This window comes from Eschrichtius robustus, chromosome 12 (genome assembly GCF_028021215.1).
Source record: "Eschrichtius robustus isolate mEscRob2 chromosome 12, mEscRob2.pri, whole genome shotgun sequence".
In the NCBI taxonomy this organism is placed as follows: Eukaryota; Metazoa; Chordata; class Mammalia; order Artiodactyla; family Eschrichtiidae; genus Eschrichtius; species Eschrichtius robustus.
Window position 1 is genome coordinate 4671610 of NC_090835.1, and position 17197 is coordinate 4688806.

A 17197-nucleotide genomic window follows, 5' to 3' on the forward strand; every position below is an offset into this window, starting at 1 on the left:
AGGAGAAGTAACTGGCACTCTCCCCTCCCTCCTGTGTTAGGGAACAGTCAACAGTCTACAGCTCAAGTATTTGTAAACACTCAATAGCACCCAATCTCTCATCCCCAGCAGTCTCCTTTTGCTTGTTTTCTAGCTAGTGTGCCACAGTGGAGGAAGATGAAACATTGAATCAAACTCCTAGGCAAGCTGGTGAAAGTTGTAACAGTGGCAGGCAACATGCTTCCCCACTGACAGAAATAATTTTTTAACCTCCCCCCACCAAAAAAAAACCAAACTACACATAGTTTAGGCTTATCAGCCAAATAAACTAACTCCTAATAGTACGAAATGAATTAAAATCTTGCAGTGAGATAAAGAAATAGGTTTCACTAGGTGTGGAATTTAGGCCAAATCTGTTCCGGGCCCCAGAACCTCACCATGATCAGTACAAAGGGTTCCACACACTCAATGTGTAAGAGCCACATGGACAGATGCTGTTCCTCCTGCTATCAGCACAGCTGCATCTGGCCCATCCAAAAGAAGCGCAGTAAGGAACCCCAGTTCTCTGGAACAATGCTGAATGCCTAGAAGCAAGCAACTAAGGCCTCAGAGCAAACAAAATGGATCCTCACTCAAAGGCACTTTGCTCTTTTTCAAGAGGCAATTCTTACAAGTTTACTTCGCCCAGCTCACAGCACACCGGAAGAGACAGTACACGGGATCTCCGTGAGACGTGATAAATGGCCAGAGTTGGTCCTCACAGAGGTCGGTTACTTTTACACAGAGAAGAATTATGTTCCATGGCCTGATGTTAAGACCCCTAGATCCAGACCAGCTGATCTACAAATGTGGCCCCTAGTAGTAAGTGGTACTGGGCATCATGGGTAGATGGCTCTGAAGAAACCCTTCACCATGCAGGTAAAGATGGAACGGAAGACAGAGATGCTCCTTGTGACTGTGCTGGGGGAGGGAGAGGGAGTGCAGGGAAAGCACCACGAGCAACTTCCAAGAGGGCAACATGGCCTAGAGTAAAGACAGCAGGAGCGTGGAAAACAAAACTGGCTTAAATTCCAACCCATCTTTTTGCCCTGGGGACGTGACACAGCCTTTCTGAGCCTTAGTTTCCTTGTTTATCAAATAGAGGTAAGAACAGCAGCTGCCTCACCAAGTTGCGAGGATTTAAAATCGTGTACACATCGATCACGCGTGTGGCATGGAGCAGGCACTCAACAAACGGCAACTATTATTAGGCCAAGCAGGCTGTGAGCTCCTGCAGGCCTCTCTTCCACTCAGCTCTTTGCCCACTGGGCTCAGCCACACGGCTTGGCCCACGACAGGTGTTTATTATGCTGAACTGAATCGAAGGGAGGAGACATTTGCTGATCTCCTCACTGCTTCCATATGTGAATTCAAATGTATCTCACATTCCCAGAGCCTCACAATAAATCTGTTCAGAAGAAGAAATATGTACACCTTTTTATGGACAGACAGCATGAAGATGCACAGGAATGAAAAATATTTTCTCCCATCACCCAGCAAATGGTGCAGCTAGAACCAGCCTCTTTAGGCCCCCATCCGCCTCTGGGTGTGGCTGACGAGGTCCAGGCCGGGACCGGTGGGCTGCGGGGAGGGCTCAGAGCTCCGCAGGCGCCAGCTCGGTCACATGCCTCCCTCCCCAGGGCCCATCCCTGCAGGTGGGTGCAGACCATGTGCATTTGGGAAACGCCTCCTACACTGGCACGTTGTCAGAGCCCTAGAGGGTGGTAGCAAGCTAACAGCCACTTTGAGGATGATATCCCGTTACTGAGAACTGTTTAATCCTCCCAGCAACCCTGTGAGGTAGGTCTCATCCCATTTCACAGACAAGAGACCAAAGCTCTGAGAGATTAGGGACCCACCTGCCTCACCCAGCTGCCAAGTGACAGACTGTACTCCCGGCTCCCACGTGCTGGCTCCCCCCACGTGGCACTCTGCCCCCCAGAGCAAGGCTGTGGCCCGGACGCCCAGACACCAGTGGGCTCTGTCCACGTGTCCTCAAGACCCTCGCCTGCTGGAAGAGCTGCCTGCAAACCACGGACAGCGCATCTGCGCTTCCCTGAGAATCAAGAACGCTTCACCTTTTACCTCAATGCTGTTGATGAGCTCTAAATACCGGAGGTCTTGTACTCTGGTGAAGGCCTACAGGGGAAGAAATGAAAGAATAAAATCAGCTGCCTTCTGGGCTTCAAAAGTGGGTGATTGGCTGGGGGTGGGAAGTCAAGCTTTAGAAAGTGAGCCAGTAAGGAGAGAAAGAAACAAGCACTGATTAATCACCGTGTGTACTGGGAGGGTCCTGCCACCCAGGGAAGCATGGCTTTATCCCTGGGATTAGTCCATATGAAGAACAGCAAAGAAGCCCTGGTTGCATCACTCACTTTGGGACTAGGTAAACAAAACTCGGATACCGCAGTCGGTGATGGGGCTGGCTTGGAGAAATCTCTATGCGAAAGGGAAGACCAGGCTGGTCTGAGCCTCTGAGGCAGCAGCACAGGAGTGGGAGTGGGGTGGGAGTCGGGGGACGTGCTGACTGAGGAGAGACCGCACGTCCACCTCAGTGACCAGGATGGAGCACAGGAGACAGCCCTGCTTACCGGCAGGGCACAAACACAGGGCCTGTGGTGCCGGCACAGGGGGAGGGGAAGAGGGGAAAGCTGAGAAAGAACAAAGATGGTTTCTGGAAGGAAGGGGGAGGTAGAGAATGAATCACTCCAAGTCCCTGGAAGGCAAACTCTTATGTAAATCCTAAAAGTGGAGCTCTTGCGTTGGACTCGCAGTAAAGCCAGAGGTTTTAACCCATGGGCTACTAGAAACTTCTAGGCAGCCTTCTGCAGGCAAACTGATGTTAGCTAAGCCCCTTGTGCTGCTTTCAGATTCTGCAAGGGGTTTAGAGGAACATAACCCACCCTGTCAGGCAGATCTTCATGTGGCTTTGCTGCCAGCATCTCCTCCCATTTAATTCCTCCCAGGCGGGCTTCTCTACAGAGTCCCACATGAAATGGGCTGACACATGCCTGGAGGAGGCAGCAGGTCCAGGAGCTTTGAATTTAAAATGCAGAACCACCACCCTGGCCAACCGCTCTCTCTGCTCAGCTGCGTGACATGCTCCACCTAAAAGGCCAGGAGATGAGCAGGTCATCCGGCCTCCGGCTGCCTCACAGATGACCACAATGTGACTTCATCTCTTCATCCTGCAGGGCCAGGCATCCTATCAGGGGCTGGGGTCCCAGAGACGAACACGACTTGGCCCTTGTCCCCCTCTGTGATTCAGGGACCCATATTCTAAAAGGGGAGGCAGGCAGATTAGACAGATCATGAACTCTCCCTGAGCCAAGAGCTATACAATTACGAACTAGACGCCCTGGAGAACACAGATTCACTGTCTGGAAACGGGCAGGAGGCAGGAGGCTGGACTAAGCAAAGCATCACAGGGTAGGAACTTGATAGATGGGACCTGAAGAGGGGTCCCTTGAAAGGGTCAGGCACGCATCACATAAGCAAAGGGATGAGGGCTCAAAGCACCCATTTTCCACACAGGAGGGCTTACAAGCTATCGTCTAGATCTGGGCTTCCTGAAAGCAACATGAGGGGGAAGCCTGGGGTGTCTGGCAAGGTGGCAGAGAGGAAAGAAAGAGCATTCTAGGTCTCAGTCCTGGTTCTGAGACCTTCCAGCTGGGGGGCCCTGAACCTAACCCTTCCCCACCTCCAGGCTGCCAACAACTTCCTTATGGAAAGGGGCAAGCTAGCGAGGTCGTCTCCATGGCCTTTCTAGTTCTGCTCTGCTAGTATTTGAGGACTTGTCACCGTGAGAAACCTGAGCTTCTTCAGCCCTGACACATTCTGCAGAGTGAGGGGTGCCCTGGTCAGAGCGGTCAGAGTCACAAGGCCCGTGGATAACCTCAAGCAGAGGGAAGTGTGGGAACAGGGCCGCATCTGCAGTTCTGCTTGGGGCTGCCTTCCCAGGTGTGAAGCAGCTCTCCTCCGCCATCTAGTGGAGACACTGGCCTATCGCCGGGAACCACCCTCCATCCCCGTGTGCCTGAGACATGGCAAAGCAGAAAAAGAAAGGCTGGGGAATGGGAATTTGGATAAAATGATCAAGTTCTAGTCTATGGTTAAAATCTTGTGGGCTTCACACAATAACCTCTATTCTCAGGGAGCGTTTGGAGGATACAGGGTGGGGAGGAGGGGTTCCAGTTTAGTTTGTTTCAAACGTTTGCTGAGTGCCTAATGGTCTACGGCACCGTGCTAGGCAGTGCTGGCTGATGCTAGGATGAGACTGATGCTTAGTTGCTGGGTGTAAGTAACTGACAATCTCTCAGGAAGACTTCTAATTTCATTCCAGGCTAAAAACAAACAAACAAAACACATTGTAGGAATCCTTTGTCATTCTTCACCCCACCTGGCATTTCTGGGTGGGGCAGGAGAGGGAAGCTCCCTCCATGGACTTGCTTCCTCCCTCCTCTGAATTCTTAAGAATTCCTAATAGCCCTCCTCTATTACCACTTTTCTGATGCTAGCTAGATCTAAAACTATGATACAGATAATTATTGTATCATGGTAATTTTACTTGTTGTACTAATGGTTGGCATTTGTACAACCACTGCCAGTTTTAGAATCCCTCTTACAACGTGGGGGTTACACCTAATGACACTGTGTCACGCAGGCCTGTCAGTCGGCGTTTTCACCGTCCCCGCTGTGGGAGTGGGAGGGCTGAAGCTCCGAGAGAAGCGGCTGGCTGGGGTCATCCAGCCCGTGCAGGCGCAGCTGGGCCTCAACCAGGCTGCTGAGTCCCGGCCTGGTCCCCATCCACTCTCTTTTCAGGCCTAGAAGTCCCACCCTAGCACAGGGCAGGCACCACACACTTCTGCAACCACGTGCCCACCAGCCAGGAGCATGGGCTAAATGAGGACCTGGTTAACTGACTGTGGGGAAGAAAAAGAGGGGAGGGAGGAGTAGGGGAGGGGGGTTTGGAAGCCACTCGTTTCACCACTTCAGGCTCCAGATGAAAACCCATCGCAGAGACGTAGCTGGGCTTTTTCTAATATGTGCAAAGGGGGCAAATGTTTTCAACCATTTCTGTAGTTTTCATAGACTAAGCCAGGCAACGACACCACGAATCAAGGCCGTGAATCATGCACGCCATGAGGGTATGTGTGGAGTGACACTGCTGTCAGAATCAGAGAACGTGCCCATTTCTTCCAATGTACTTAGCGGAGTGCCAAGAAAAACAGCATTGTGTAATAAGTGGCCCTAATACCAGTAAGTGCTTATACTAATGATAAAAGCTACCGTCTACCGAGTGCTGACAATGTGCAGGCTTTGCTGTGCGCTGTGCATGGATGATCGCTCACAAGGCTGACAGCTAGAGTCTATCAGATGCCCCGTCTTCTGTGTTAGGCTTTACAGGCATTATCCATCAGATCCTTATAACTCCGTGAGGATGGGGCCTGTCATCACCCTAATTTTACAGGTGAGCAACCTCAGAAAGGCTGTTACCTGCTGAGGCTCACGGAGGTGGCTGCGCTGGGATCCCAGCCCAGGTCAGTCTAACTCCAGAGCCCACGACAGTAGGCATCTGCCTCCTCAAGGGAGCCTGCGAGGACCAAATTCCAGCTCACGCTGACTGACGCTTACCTTTTTTGCTGTTTCAAACTCCAATCCTTCTAAAGCTTCCATGGCCAGCTCGCGCCAGTCAGTGTCTGTCACGCCCAAGCAAGCAATCTGGTAGGCTTCTCGGAACATCTTCCTATCCAGGTACTGGTACATCGGAGCAGACTGGAGGATTTCATCAAAAGGAAAGAAGACTGCCTTCAGAGCAACGGAAGTCAGATGCACACAAAGCCTGATTCCACGTGTGTGCACCAACTTAATGACAAATGTCACAGAGCAAGGTCACAATGACCCATCAGCACCCTGCTCAGCCTCACCCCAGCCCACCTGAAGCCCTTCCATTCGGCCACCCCTTTCACAGCCATCGTATTCAGTAGCACAAACTTCCACCCGCCTCCCCTCCACCACCACCGGCTTTCCCCACCTCCAGGGTGGCCGGATCACAAGATGTCACGCTTGCCTGGAATGCCTTTGCCCCTCCTCGCCCTCTGCAAAGTACCTAATTGGCTTTAAAGGCCCTGTTAAAATGTCACCTCTTCTGTAAAGTCTTCACTGACCCCTCAAGGGAAGGGGTCTGAGCTCCCTCTGCCCCTTGTCCTGAACTCAGGTTGTATTTTATTTTTTAAAAATATTTATTTATCTGGTTGTGCTGGGTCTTAGTTGCAGGCTCCTTAGTTGTGGCTCGTGGACTCCTTAGTTGCAGCTCGCCAGCTCCTTAGTTGCGGCAGGCGGGCTCCTTGGTTGTGGCATGCGAACTCTTGGTTGCAGCATGCATGTGGGCTCTAGTTCCCTGACCAGGGATTGAACCCGGGCCCCCTGCATTGGGAGCATGGAGTCTTAACCACTGTGCCACCAGGGAAGTCACTCCGGCTATATTTTAATTAAAAGTCTGTCCCCACAAGGCTGTGCACAACCTGAGGGTGGCGGCGGGGTCGTACTTAACTCCCTCAGTGGGCCCTCAGTCTACGTTTGCTGAAGGAATGAACAACGTTACTGTGAGGAAGGGGCCTGGGATGGCCTCTTACGAAGAGGGAGGAGAAACCTGCATCTCCCAAGAAAGGCTGCCATCTCCTAGTGCCCCAGCCCTGGGAACCTTCCTACCATCCCTCCATCCAGACAGGGCTGCCTCACCATGATACCTGTGAACAGTTCTTAATAACTTCTTTTTTTAGGTTTACTAAGTGCTTTTGGATCGGTCCCAACAGCCCTGTGTAGTAGGTATTACTGCCCCCTGATTACTGCCCGGAGACTGAGAGGGCAACTGACCTGCTAAGGACACAGAAGTGGCACGTGGAAGCCCTGAGGCTGGACCGGGGGCACGCTGACCAGGTTCTGTGCTCCTCCCTGCCGTGTGTGTGTGTGTGTGTGTGTGTGTGTGTGTGTGTGTGTGTGTGTGTGTGTGTGTGTGTGTGTGTGTGTGTGTGTGTGTGTGTGTGTGTGTGTGTGTGTGTGTGTGTGTGTGTGTGTGTGTGTGTGTGTGTGTGTGTGTGTGTGTGTGTGTGTGTGTGTTCTTTCGCACACGAGAACAGGTGTAAGCTGGGCCCGGGTGTCCTCAACAACGAACGAAAAGGCCAGTCAGCGTGCTAAAGGGACTGCACCCCTCCTTCTGGCTTCCTGGGCAGTGGAATCGATCAGCCAGTACCTCCGCGCTAATGGTTCCCAAATGTGGAGCTGGAAGAGCTGTTGTGTCCATTTGGGGCCTTTATCTTTGAAATTCCCTACCCCATTTTTTAGCTTTAGAGTTGAAGGAAACTTGTTTCTTTTTAAGCCATTCTCCCCTCTGACAGCAAGACTGCTTCTCAATGCTCACTTTTTCTGCCCTGCCCCCCCATCTCTCCTCCCTTCAAGGGGGCAGCAGGGTATGAGGCGGGCAGCAGTTGAGCTAGAACCCCGGCCTGGCTCAGCCACATCCTAGCTGTGGGATTTGGGGTAAACTGATTAGCTTCTGTTACGATGCCCTGCCCAGCCCGCTGGCCACCAGTGCTTTGAAAATGGGAAGGTGCCAGGCGAAAGCGAGCTTGCTCCCTCCCCACTGTGCTTTCTCAGCACAGAAACACAGCTGCTGCTCCTCTCTGTCTTTCCAGACCTTTCTGGGCTCAGATCAACTGTCACCACCTCCCGGAAGCTTTCTCAAACTCCCCAAGAACAACAAGCTTTCCTTTCTAAACTCCTTTGGTGAACAACCTCTGTTCCAATTTAGTTGTTCTGTAGGGTTTGCTATTTAAAGATTGATGGTAATAATAATCATAGGAATTGGGCCAGACAAAACCTGAAGGATGGGTGCGTTTAGCTCCACTGCAAGGAAAAGTGAGGCCCGAAGAGTGAAAGGAGCTGCTCCAGGTCACAGCTGGTTTGGACAGCAGAGTCAGAACGCAAAGCCAGTGCTCCTTCCCCTCAACTGCCCCCAAGGCTGAGCCCCGTAAGCGTGGTTCGGGGACTCGGACAAGCACAGCAGAAGCCAGCACAGGACAAATGGTTAACACTCGGGCTTGCCTGGGAGGCACACTCTGAGAACGGGAGTTTTAAAAATATACTGACGGAACAAATGCCCTCGGAGCTCTACTTGATCTCATTGTTGCATTCCAAGCATGAAGTCACCGCCGCCCTAAGAAGCCCGACCAGGGTTCGCCGCCCTACTTGGCAGCCCCAACTAACCAATTCTTGCACAAGATGATGTAAATTTCGAAAGGAAACCAGAAATCCCCAGAGCGGGTCTGCTCTTTCTCCCTCCTCTCTGGGCCAAAGCCACAGGATGGCTGGAGGCAGAGGCGACAGATAAACAGCCTCTGTCTTGAGGCTGCCTTTCCAAACCCTTGGCAGTTGTGACCTGCTGCATCAGCAGGATGGCCTTGGTGCAGCCACGGGGGCTCTGGCTGCTGAATCTGAAGGGCTTGGCTTCAGAGGGAGCCCCACGCTGCCCTGCCGGCTCCTCTTGGCGGCCAAAGCCAGGGAGCAGCAGCAAACTGCATTTATCTTCGAGGTCACGCTGGCAGTCTTGGAGGAAAACTGTCACTCAGCATGGCCTGCCTGGCACGATGGAGGAGGACTGGGTTTCTGGTGGCTGTGGAGCTGGGGCTCGGGATGGGGAGCTCTGCGAGGAAACAGTCCAGCAGGGGCGGTTCTTGCCCCTCCTCCTGCCCTGCTTCCACCCACCTCTCTCCCTTCTTTCTCTGGCTTTCTTTTTGTCTCTCTCCTTTTCCTCAGATCTTAATTCTACTGCCATTTATTGAATAACTGCTCTGTGTCAGGCACTATTAATTCCTGAAGCAATAAGTAACAAGGGTATCATCAGCTTAGAGGGAGAAGCGGACCCCAGCCCCAGCCTTCACAAGAAGCCAAGGCAGGGAGCGCGAGTGAAGGTGAGGTGTCTGGAGGGGGCGCAGACGGATGGAGCCCAGCTGAAGGGCAATCTGGAGACACGTCTACAAATCTTTCACATAGACATGACCTCTGACCCAGCAATTTCACTCCTAGGAATTTATACCAAGGAGCTATACTGGGATTGGTGCAAAGACTTAGCTAGAAAGATGCCCACTATCTACAATAGGGAAAAAGCTGTAAATAGTATGACCATCGAACAATAGGCGCTGGTTGAGTAAACTGTGGACGTCATGTGACAGGACAAAAAGCAATCGTGAAAAACAATGGGGGCAGCAGGAAGGGGGTGTGGTTATAACAGAAGGGCAACCTAATACCAGGGATCTCGTGGGCTGATGGCGGAGGTACCACTCACCTACACAGGTGATAAATTTGTACTGTGGTTGCAAACTGTTACCAGCGGGAACACCTCGGCAAGTTGTACAAAGGATCTCTGTATGATTTCCTACAATTACATGTGAATCTACAATCACCTCAGTATTTTTAAATGCTAGAGAAGCACATTTACTAACGTGGAGCCATGTTTCCAGCAAATTGCTGAGTGAAAGAGCCAGAATGCTAGTTGATGGCCAATAATTCATACAAAGTGATGGGTCTGCAGTATGTAAATGTCAGGTGAATTAGAAGATGGAGGTAAGGGGAGGTGATTAAAAGTCTTATTTATAATCCACATTCAGTAGAGTAAGTACAATAAACCAGGTTTCATCTATAGGAGCAATACTTACAGACAGAAGTCACAAAACAGTATTTACAGTATGGTTCCACTTTTGTTTAAAAATGTTTATATAAAACCATATACTCATAATTGCGTATCACGCATCTATTATATGTACATATAGAAACAGTCTGGGTGCATATATTCTACAATCTTTAACAGTGATTCTTGGGCTTCCCTGGTGGCACAGTGGTTAAGAATCCGCCTGCCAATGCAGGGGACACAGGTTTGAGCCCTGGTCCGGGAAGATCCCACATGCCGCAGAGCAACTAAGCCCGTGCACCACAACTACTGAGCCTGTGCTCTAGAGCCCACGAGCCACAACTACTGAGCCTGCGAGCTACAACTACTGAGCCTGTGAGCCACAACTACGGAAGCCTGTGCGCCTAGAGCCCGTGCTCCGCAACAAGAGAAGCCACCACACTGGGAAGCCCACGCACCACAACGAAGAGTAATGAAGAGTCGCCCCCGCTCGCCACAACTAGAGAAAGCCCATGCACAGCAACAAAGACCCAACATAGCCAAAAATAAATAAATAAAATAAATAAATTTATTAAAAAAAAAAAAAAAAGAGTGATTCTTGGGAATTTCCTGGTAGTCCAGTGGTCAGGACTTAGTGCTTTCACTGCCGGGGGCCCAGGTTCAATCCCTGGTCAGGGAACTAAGATCCCACAAGCCTCAACGTACAGCAAAAAAAAAAAAAAAAAAAAAAGGTCAAGAGTGATTCTCGGGCTTCCCTGGTGGCGCAGTGGTTGAGAGTCTGCCTGCCAGTGCAGGGGACACGGGTTCGAGCCCTGGTCTGGGAGGATCCCACATGCCGCGGAGCGACTAGGCCCGTGAGCCACAATTGCTGAGCCTGCGCGTCTGGAGCCTGTGCTCTGCAGTGGGAGGGGCCGCGACAGTGAGAGGCCCGCGCACCGCGATGAAGAGGGGCCCCCACTTGCCGCAGCTGGAGAAAGCCCTCGCACAGAAATGAAGACCCAACACAGCCATAAATTAAAATAAAAATAAAATAAAATAAATTAAAAAAAAAAATATTAAAAAAAGAGAGTGATTCTCTCTCGAGGATGGGAAATTGAGGGCTAGCCTCTCCTTGGCGCTTGTCTCTATTTTAAGACAGCTCTACAGAGGGCGCGATTCCCTTGGGGAGAAGACAGGAAGCTGGGGCCGCCGGGGTTAGGCCAGCCCCAACTTGGGTCGTCAATCTCTGCCCTCCTGTCTGTTTCTGCCCTCCCCACCACTCTGTGGCTCTGGACTCCAGCTCGCCCCAACCCCCCCCACATCTGTTCTGGCCTCCTCCTGGTTTGAGGGACGGGTGCAGACAGTCCCACGCTCCCTTTCTGGCTCAACAGACCTCGGCTCCTACGCCCCGTCCCACCCATATTCTCTCTCACACGCACACACCACCCCCTCGCACGCCATGCGGACGCCCTGCTGGACTCCCAGCTGGACTCCCAGCTTTGCCAGCTTGTTCCACTCTGTCCCACGCACGGCTCTCAGTAAAACACGCTGCCTGCTGCCAGACAACCTTGCATACCCCTCCCCGCCCCTCCCAGGAAAGGAGGATCAGAAAGAAATGGAGGCTCAGTGAGGTCGAGCTGTTTGCCCAAAGACACGCGGGTTGCAAAGGGTGGACATGGGGTTCAGGTTCAAGTCCAGAGTGCCTTCCACGCTGTCACGGCTGCCACTCTAGTCTCTCTCCCCTCTCTCCTCCCCAGTCCCTCCCACGCACCACGAGGAGCCTGGCTTTCCTGGTCTCGTCTGCCCCGCCCCGGCTAAGAGCTGACAGGCTCCCGGGTTACCTGTGGCACCTCCACGGCCGACATAGAAAAGGCGTGGAGGCAGAAGATCCTGGAGCCGTTGTAGCCGACCACGAAGCCCTGCAGCTTCTGCTGGTGCACGGGGAAGGTGCTGGCCTTGATGTTGAGGTAGCCGCCTCCAGAGAAGCAGAGCATGTCCTCACACTGGGTGTTCCAGGCCACACTGTTGGCGTTCGGCTCCTGAGGGACGGGGATGGTGAGGGTGACAGCCCCGGGCGTGGGCACCATTCCTACACTCAGACAAGGACTCCTTTTAAAGCCTGAATCACACTAAGTTGCCAACAGTGGGGTGTAGGGAACGGGGGGAGAAGGGGATCGGACGAAATGGACAGGACACAGAGGCAAGCTCCTCTTTGCACTGTGTGCGTAGGAATTTTTTAATAAGCAAGCATTACTTTTGAAAAAAATATTATTATCCCCAAGTATTAATCATTACATAGTAAGTGAGAAAATCAGCAAGGTGGGTTCTAGTTCAATTAAGGAATAAATATACAAAGCTAGTCATGGAAGAAGGTTTAAAGGGGTATATTCCAAAGAATTAACAGGGATTGTTTGAAGGTGGGTGGAATTGTGGGTAATTTTTGTTTTCTACATTTTCTGTTTGTCCATGAAATTTTCTTTTGGTCCATGAACATCTATTGTTTTTTATAATAAGAAAAAGAACAGTGAGTTATTTTTAAAATTAGAAAATAATATATTCTCTCTGCATTGACAATTCACACATGTAAAAACTACAGTCTCCCTGGGAGGCACCCCTCCCCCCTCACTTCCCCTCCAAAGTTTTCTGCTCAGCTCTGGGGCCCCAGGGACCAGCAGATGTTCATACCTTTCCACCTAGAATCTGTTACAATGCCTGAATCGTTTATAATGAGCATGGATTACTTTTATAATGAGAAAAAAACAATATAGCTGTTTTTGCTTGCAGGGGGCCGGGGCAGCTGAGAGGAGAAAAAAAGATAGCTGGGAATGTTTGTGTCCCCTGGCAAGCCTGGAGAATTACCTTCCCTGGCTGCCTGCAGAACCCTCAGTGGGGACTGGGCAGGACACACACCCTTCCACTCCTTCAAGGCTCAGGCGCAGATTCACAACTGGGGGCCTGCTAACCTACCTCCAGGGGGTGGGTGTTCAGTCTGGAGAGAAGAGACGTAACACCGAAGGCCCTACTTTGTGCCAGGCACTGAGCTAGGTTCTATGGTACCTTATTGAGCCCAGCAGCAATTCTGTGAGGGGGCAAGTACTAGTTGCATGTTAGAGGTAAGGAGAAATTGAGGCTCAGAGAGGCTCACTAACTTGCTCGAGATCACACAGTAAGTGATGACGGCAGAACTGGAGGCAGGTCTGTCTGAAGGCACAGCCTGTGCTCTTTCTTTCCTCGAAACCACTCTGCCTCCCGGTGATGGGGGCGAGTTGTTATGGGGGAGTCGCCTTGGGCTAGTGGTAGCCAGGTGTCCCCTTCCAAACGACCGAGGCCGCACCCCTCTGCCGTGCCGATTCTGCTGCCGAGGACAAGGAGGAGCCCTGATAAAGGGTCCTCAGTCTGCCCATGACACAGGGAAACCTGCAGTGGCTGAGGAAGCCAGTCAGGGGAGGGTTTAGCTCTGGGGGGAACCCGCCTCAGGCAAATGGCCCTGACCGCTTACAAAGCCCTAAAGAGGCAAAGAGCAGCGCCGAGTCCAGCAGAAAGCCAGCGGGCGCTGGGCACGGAGCCTGTGGGCGCTCTTCTCCGGGCACACCCCTCCTCCAGCCACAGGACCAAGCAGTGTGTAAGCAACGACTGTCCCCCACACACTCCACCTCCTGTTGGCTCTTACAGTATCCCTGGGAAACAGCAGAGGAAGGGCTGCCCCCATCCCTTCCCTTCTTTTAGATGACAAAACCGGTCCTGTTTCCTGACCGTGTCTCAGGGCACTCGCAGACACAGGCAGGCCTCCAGCCGGTGAGCAGCAGACTTTTTCAAAAGAATCATCTTCAAATTAGAACACCTACTGAGAGCCCACCTATGAGCCCCACTTAGACTGACTATTATTCACTTACTGCTCACAGTAACCTCATAAGAAAGGTGTAACTTGCCCACCTTACCTGTGAGGAAACCGAAGTCCACGAGGCTCGCCCAGCTCCCGCCACTCACGTGCGAGGCGCAGGCTGGGCCCAGCCTCTTGGACTCTGCGCTGCCGTGCGGTCCCCACACCCCACACCTCACTGCTCTCCCCGGAGGCCCGCCTGGGAGCCAGAGTGTGAGCCCTTCCTGCAGGGTCTCTAGGCAAGGACCTCGTCCTGGGCACTCTTGGGGGTCACCTGAAACAGCAGCTCCTTGGTGTGGATGTCATACACCAGGCACGTGTCGTTTTCATCCACCACGGCCAACTTGTTGCGGGAGGCGCTCATGTCCAGGCAGCGCACGGCTGTGGCCTGCTTTAGCAGGACGATGGCAAAGAGACTGTCCACAAAGATCTTCAGGATCTGGCAAAATTTCAGAGGAAAACTGTGAGTCCCCATGGCAACAACACCCTGGAGCACCGCCAGGCCGTTGGAACCCATGTGCTCTACAAGAACAATTCCCACTAACTTCACCAGAGGCTCTGTGCGGAGAAAAGGACCCATCGAAAGAAAGAGAACAGGGCTTTCTCCATAGGAGACCGGGAGTGTGGTCCGTCAGAGGCCGCCAAGGTAATGACAGTCCCCAAGACATGACCAACTCACTTGAATGTCTGCTTGACTGGGGACTATTAACAACATTACCCAAACTGCAGGGTTAGGAGACATCATCTATCGAGAGCTGAGTCACAAACTACCACGGGAAGAGGCGCCTGTAAACACTAACAAGACATCTGGTGTAGCCACAGCAAGATGACGATGACGATGATGCTGGTGGTGGGGATGATGATAATTTTGATGATGGAGTTGATGATGTACATAGCTATCAGTTATTGACCATTTTTGACAGCCCTGTGAAACATGTGGTATTCTCTTCATTTGTAAAACCTGAGCCTCAGAGAGGTGAAGTGACTTGCCTAGGATCACACAGCTAGTGAGTAGCTACGGATGAACATGACCCCAGGTCCACCTGCCCACAAAGCCCATGCTCTCCAGCCTCGCGCCGGAAGTGACAGCTGACAGAGAGGAGGAAGCTGGCTTTCCTTCCCTGTGGTGCTGCTACGCTGTGGCCCCTGCCAATCTCAACTTCCATGACTTCCGTCCCCAGGAAAGGCCTGACAAGGCTCAGCCACAAGCCATCTGCTAGACAGCTTGACTCTCAGGCTAATGCAGTTATATTGCAGTTATATTTTCCCTTTCAAATTTCCATGTAACCCACTTAGAACTTTCTTCTTTTGAGCAAAGAACACACACTCACACACACACGCACACATAAATCTGCTTAACTTTTTGTAACCTAGATTTTCCACATCTATTTGAGCAAAGGGCCCATTTGTCTTAAACATCTAGTAACAGCCTGAGGACTAGCACCCTCTGGGATACAAGCTAGAACACATGCCTTGATCCATGCATTGCTCTAACAGGGACCTGACCTAAGGAACGAGCTCTGCCTTCCTCTCTAGCAAGACACTGAAACTGAATCTCTAACAAGTCTCCCACCTTCTGGGTGACCTTAAATCCACTAACCCACTCTACGGCAGCCCAGAGGCTGCAGGGCCGACTCTGTCAGAACTCGGCATGCTATGAGTCGGAGCATCTTTGGCCTGAAGCTGTCCTCATAAAATGGAACTCTGGGAGGCCCTCCAATGTGCCTGGGGTGGGGGGTGAGGTGAGGCGGGGGAGCCCTGTTCCTGCCCCGGGGAACCCACCTCACGGTCACAACCAGTCTGGTCGCCAGTGTCTGCCTGCAGATAATCAGCCTGATGGGAGACGCGAGGGAGCGCTCACCTGTCCGTTCTTCAGGCCGACTAACAGACCCTCCCGTCCTGGGGGGCCGCCGATCACCTTGATGTAGCGAATGAGAGACTCCATCTGCCACTCCCGCTCCTTCACTCCGCTGAAGGACAGGCACTGCAGCCGCTTCTCCTAGAAAGCAAGTGCAGCTCTGCGTGATATTCAACAGAATAAGCATGCCCAGCCCTCCCAAGGAGGTCTGCCTGCACCTAAGGGATGAAAAATACCTACACACTCAGTACCTACTGAACCCCATCTAGACCCCATGCCTGGCACCACTACCCCTGCACACAAGTTTTCCCCACGAAGCCCAGCTCAGCTTCAGTTCTTGAGCAGACCTCCAGGAGGCCACAGCCAGAGGCAGCATCCAAAAGCACAGCTTTTTGCCACATCTATCCTATAACCTGCGGTACCCCTAAACTGCCTGAAGTTCTAGATTTTTAGAGAGATTTTAGTAGTATTTTACATCCAGTGATTCCTAAAGGATTTCTTCCATTTTATCACTTCCAACAGGCCTACTTTCTTGAAACCAAATCCACCTCTACTTCCAAGAAAGATGCCGGGCTGGCCTTCTCTTAAAGTCTTTCCAAACCCTCCTGGCGTTGACCTAGACATTTCTAGGAAGCTCTAAGTTGAGAAATTTTTTTCTGTGAAAAAAGTTCTCAGAAGTAAAATTTCCTTTACGACTGTGAGTTGATTTCATAAATTTTTTTGTTGTTTAACTGATATCACAAATTTTTAGGTGTATATGTTTACCAAAAAATATTGATCTTCCTTTTGTGGGATATCAATGTATGCTTCAAGTCATTAAAACATATATACAACCCCAGTTTAACAAAGTGCTTTGCAATACAAAAAAGTATTCTCCAGTTTATGGCCCATGACTTTCTGGTAGAGTGTGACTCATCTAGATGCCAATAAAATGAAAGCAATGAATAGCCACTGAGCTTGACGAAAAGGGACTTGCTTCCTAGTGACCAATTTTAAAGCTGTGAGTTGGGTACCCCACTCTCGGAGGAAGCATGAAGCGGATGCGGCCCACCCTCCCAGCCACCGCTGCCCACCTGGCAGAGGATGATGTGGTCAGCACACACCACCAGGAGGTTACATTCAAACTTCCTAACAATCTTCTCCTTCACCCGGTACCGCATGTCCAACGAGTCATCTGAATACAACTCGTAGATGAGTATTTTCTCGGGCAGTTGGATAGCTAATCGATTTTTGTAGATGGCAATTTTCTTGACAAGCTCTTTGCATTTAATCCGAACTGTCAAAGAGAAAAAACAAACAAACAAACAAAAAACCAGCTCTACCAAGAGGCTGTTAAGTAAGGTAGAAGGCAGAGAAATTAAAAGCCATCATTTAGTTACTGCTATTGGCAATTAAAGGAGATACTCTCATCAAAAAATCTTTACAGAGTGTCTAATATGTACAATCAGCTCTGCTAAACTGAGATCCAAAGTTGTATACAATGTTTGTGGTCCAAAGATTACAAATGGCTATGGAAAGTAAAATTCTTTGTGCTACCATCACTTGCTGAATATAAATCTAATCTCCTCTGCATGGCACTAACGGCCCCTGACGATCGGGAGCCCGTCCGGGTAACGGCCCACACCTCTGGCCACTTCCCACCCACCACCCTTGACAACAGGGAACCAAAGGTAGTTTCCGGTACACACTAGGGTCTCACACTCTTGCTACAGACCAGGTGGAGAAAATATCCTCAGGAAGGAAACCGGGGAGCTACCCAAGTAGCTACACCCTCACC

General features: G+C 51.3%; 1 protein-coding gene across 13 annotated transcripts in view; it reads right to left on the reverse strand.

Annotated features, from left to right (window-relative positions):
* Window positions 1-17197, reverse strand: part of IFT122 (intraflagellar transport 122) — a 76209-nt gene that overhangs the window by 29788 nt on the left and 29224 nt on the right. For all 13 annotated transcript variants that reach the window (XR_011075721.1, XM_068558669.1, XM_068558670.1 and 10 more), the window contains 6 exons: window positions 16494-16696; window positions 15424-15561; window positions 13837-14001; window positions 11524-11721; window positions 5653-5793; window positions 2104-2157 (listed from right to left, as the gene is read on the reverse strand). Coding sequence is in view for 12 of the 13 variants with exons in the window: in XM_068558669.1 (XP_068414770.1) it covers window positions 2104-2157; window positions 5653-5793; window positions 11524-11721; window positions 13837-14001; window positions 15424-15561; window positions 16494-16696 (899 nt within the window). In the remaining variant the exon portion in view is untranslated. The remainder of the gene's footprint in view (window positions 1-2103; window positions 2158-5652; window positions 5794-11523; window positions 11722-13836; window positions 14002-15423; window positions 15562-16493; window positions 16697-17197) is intronic.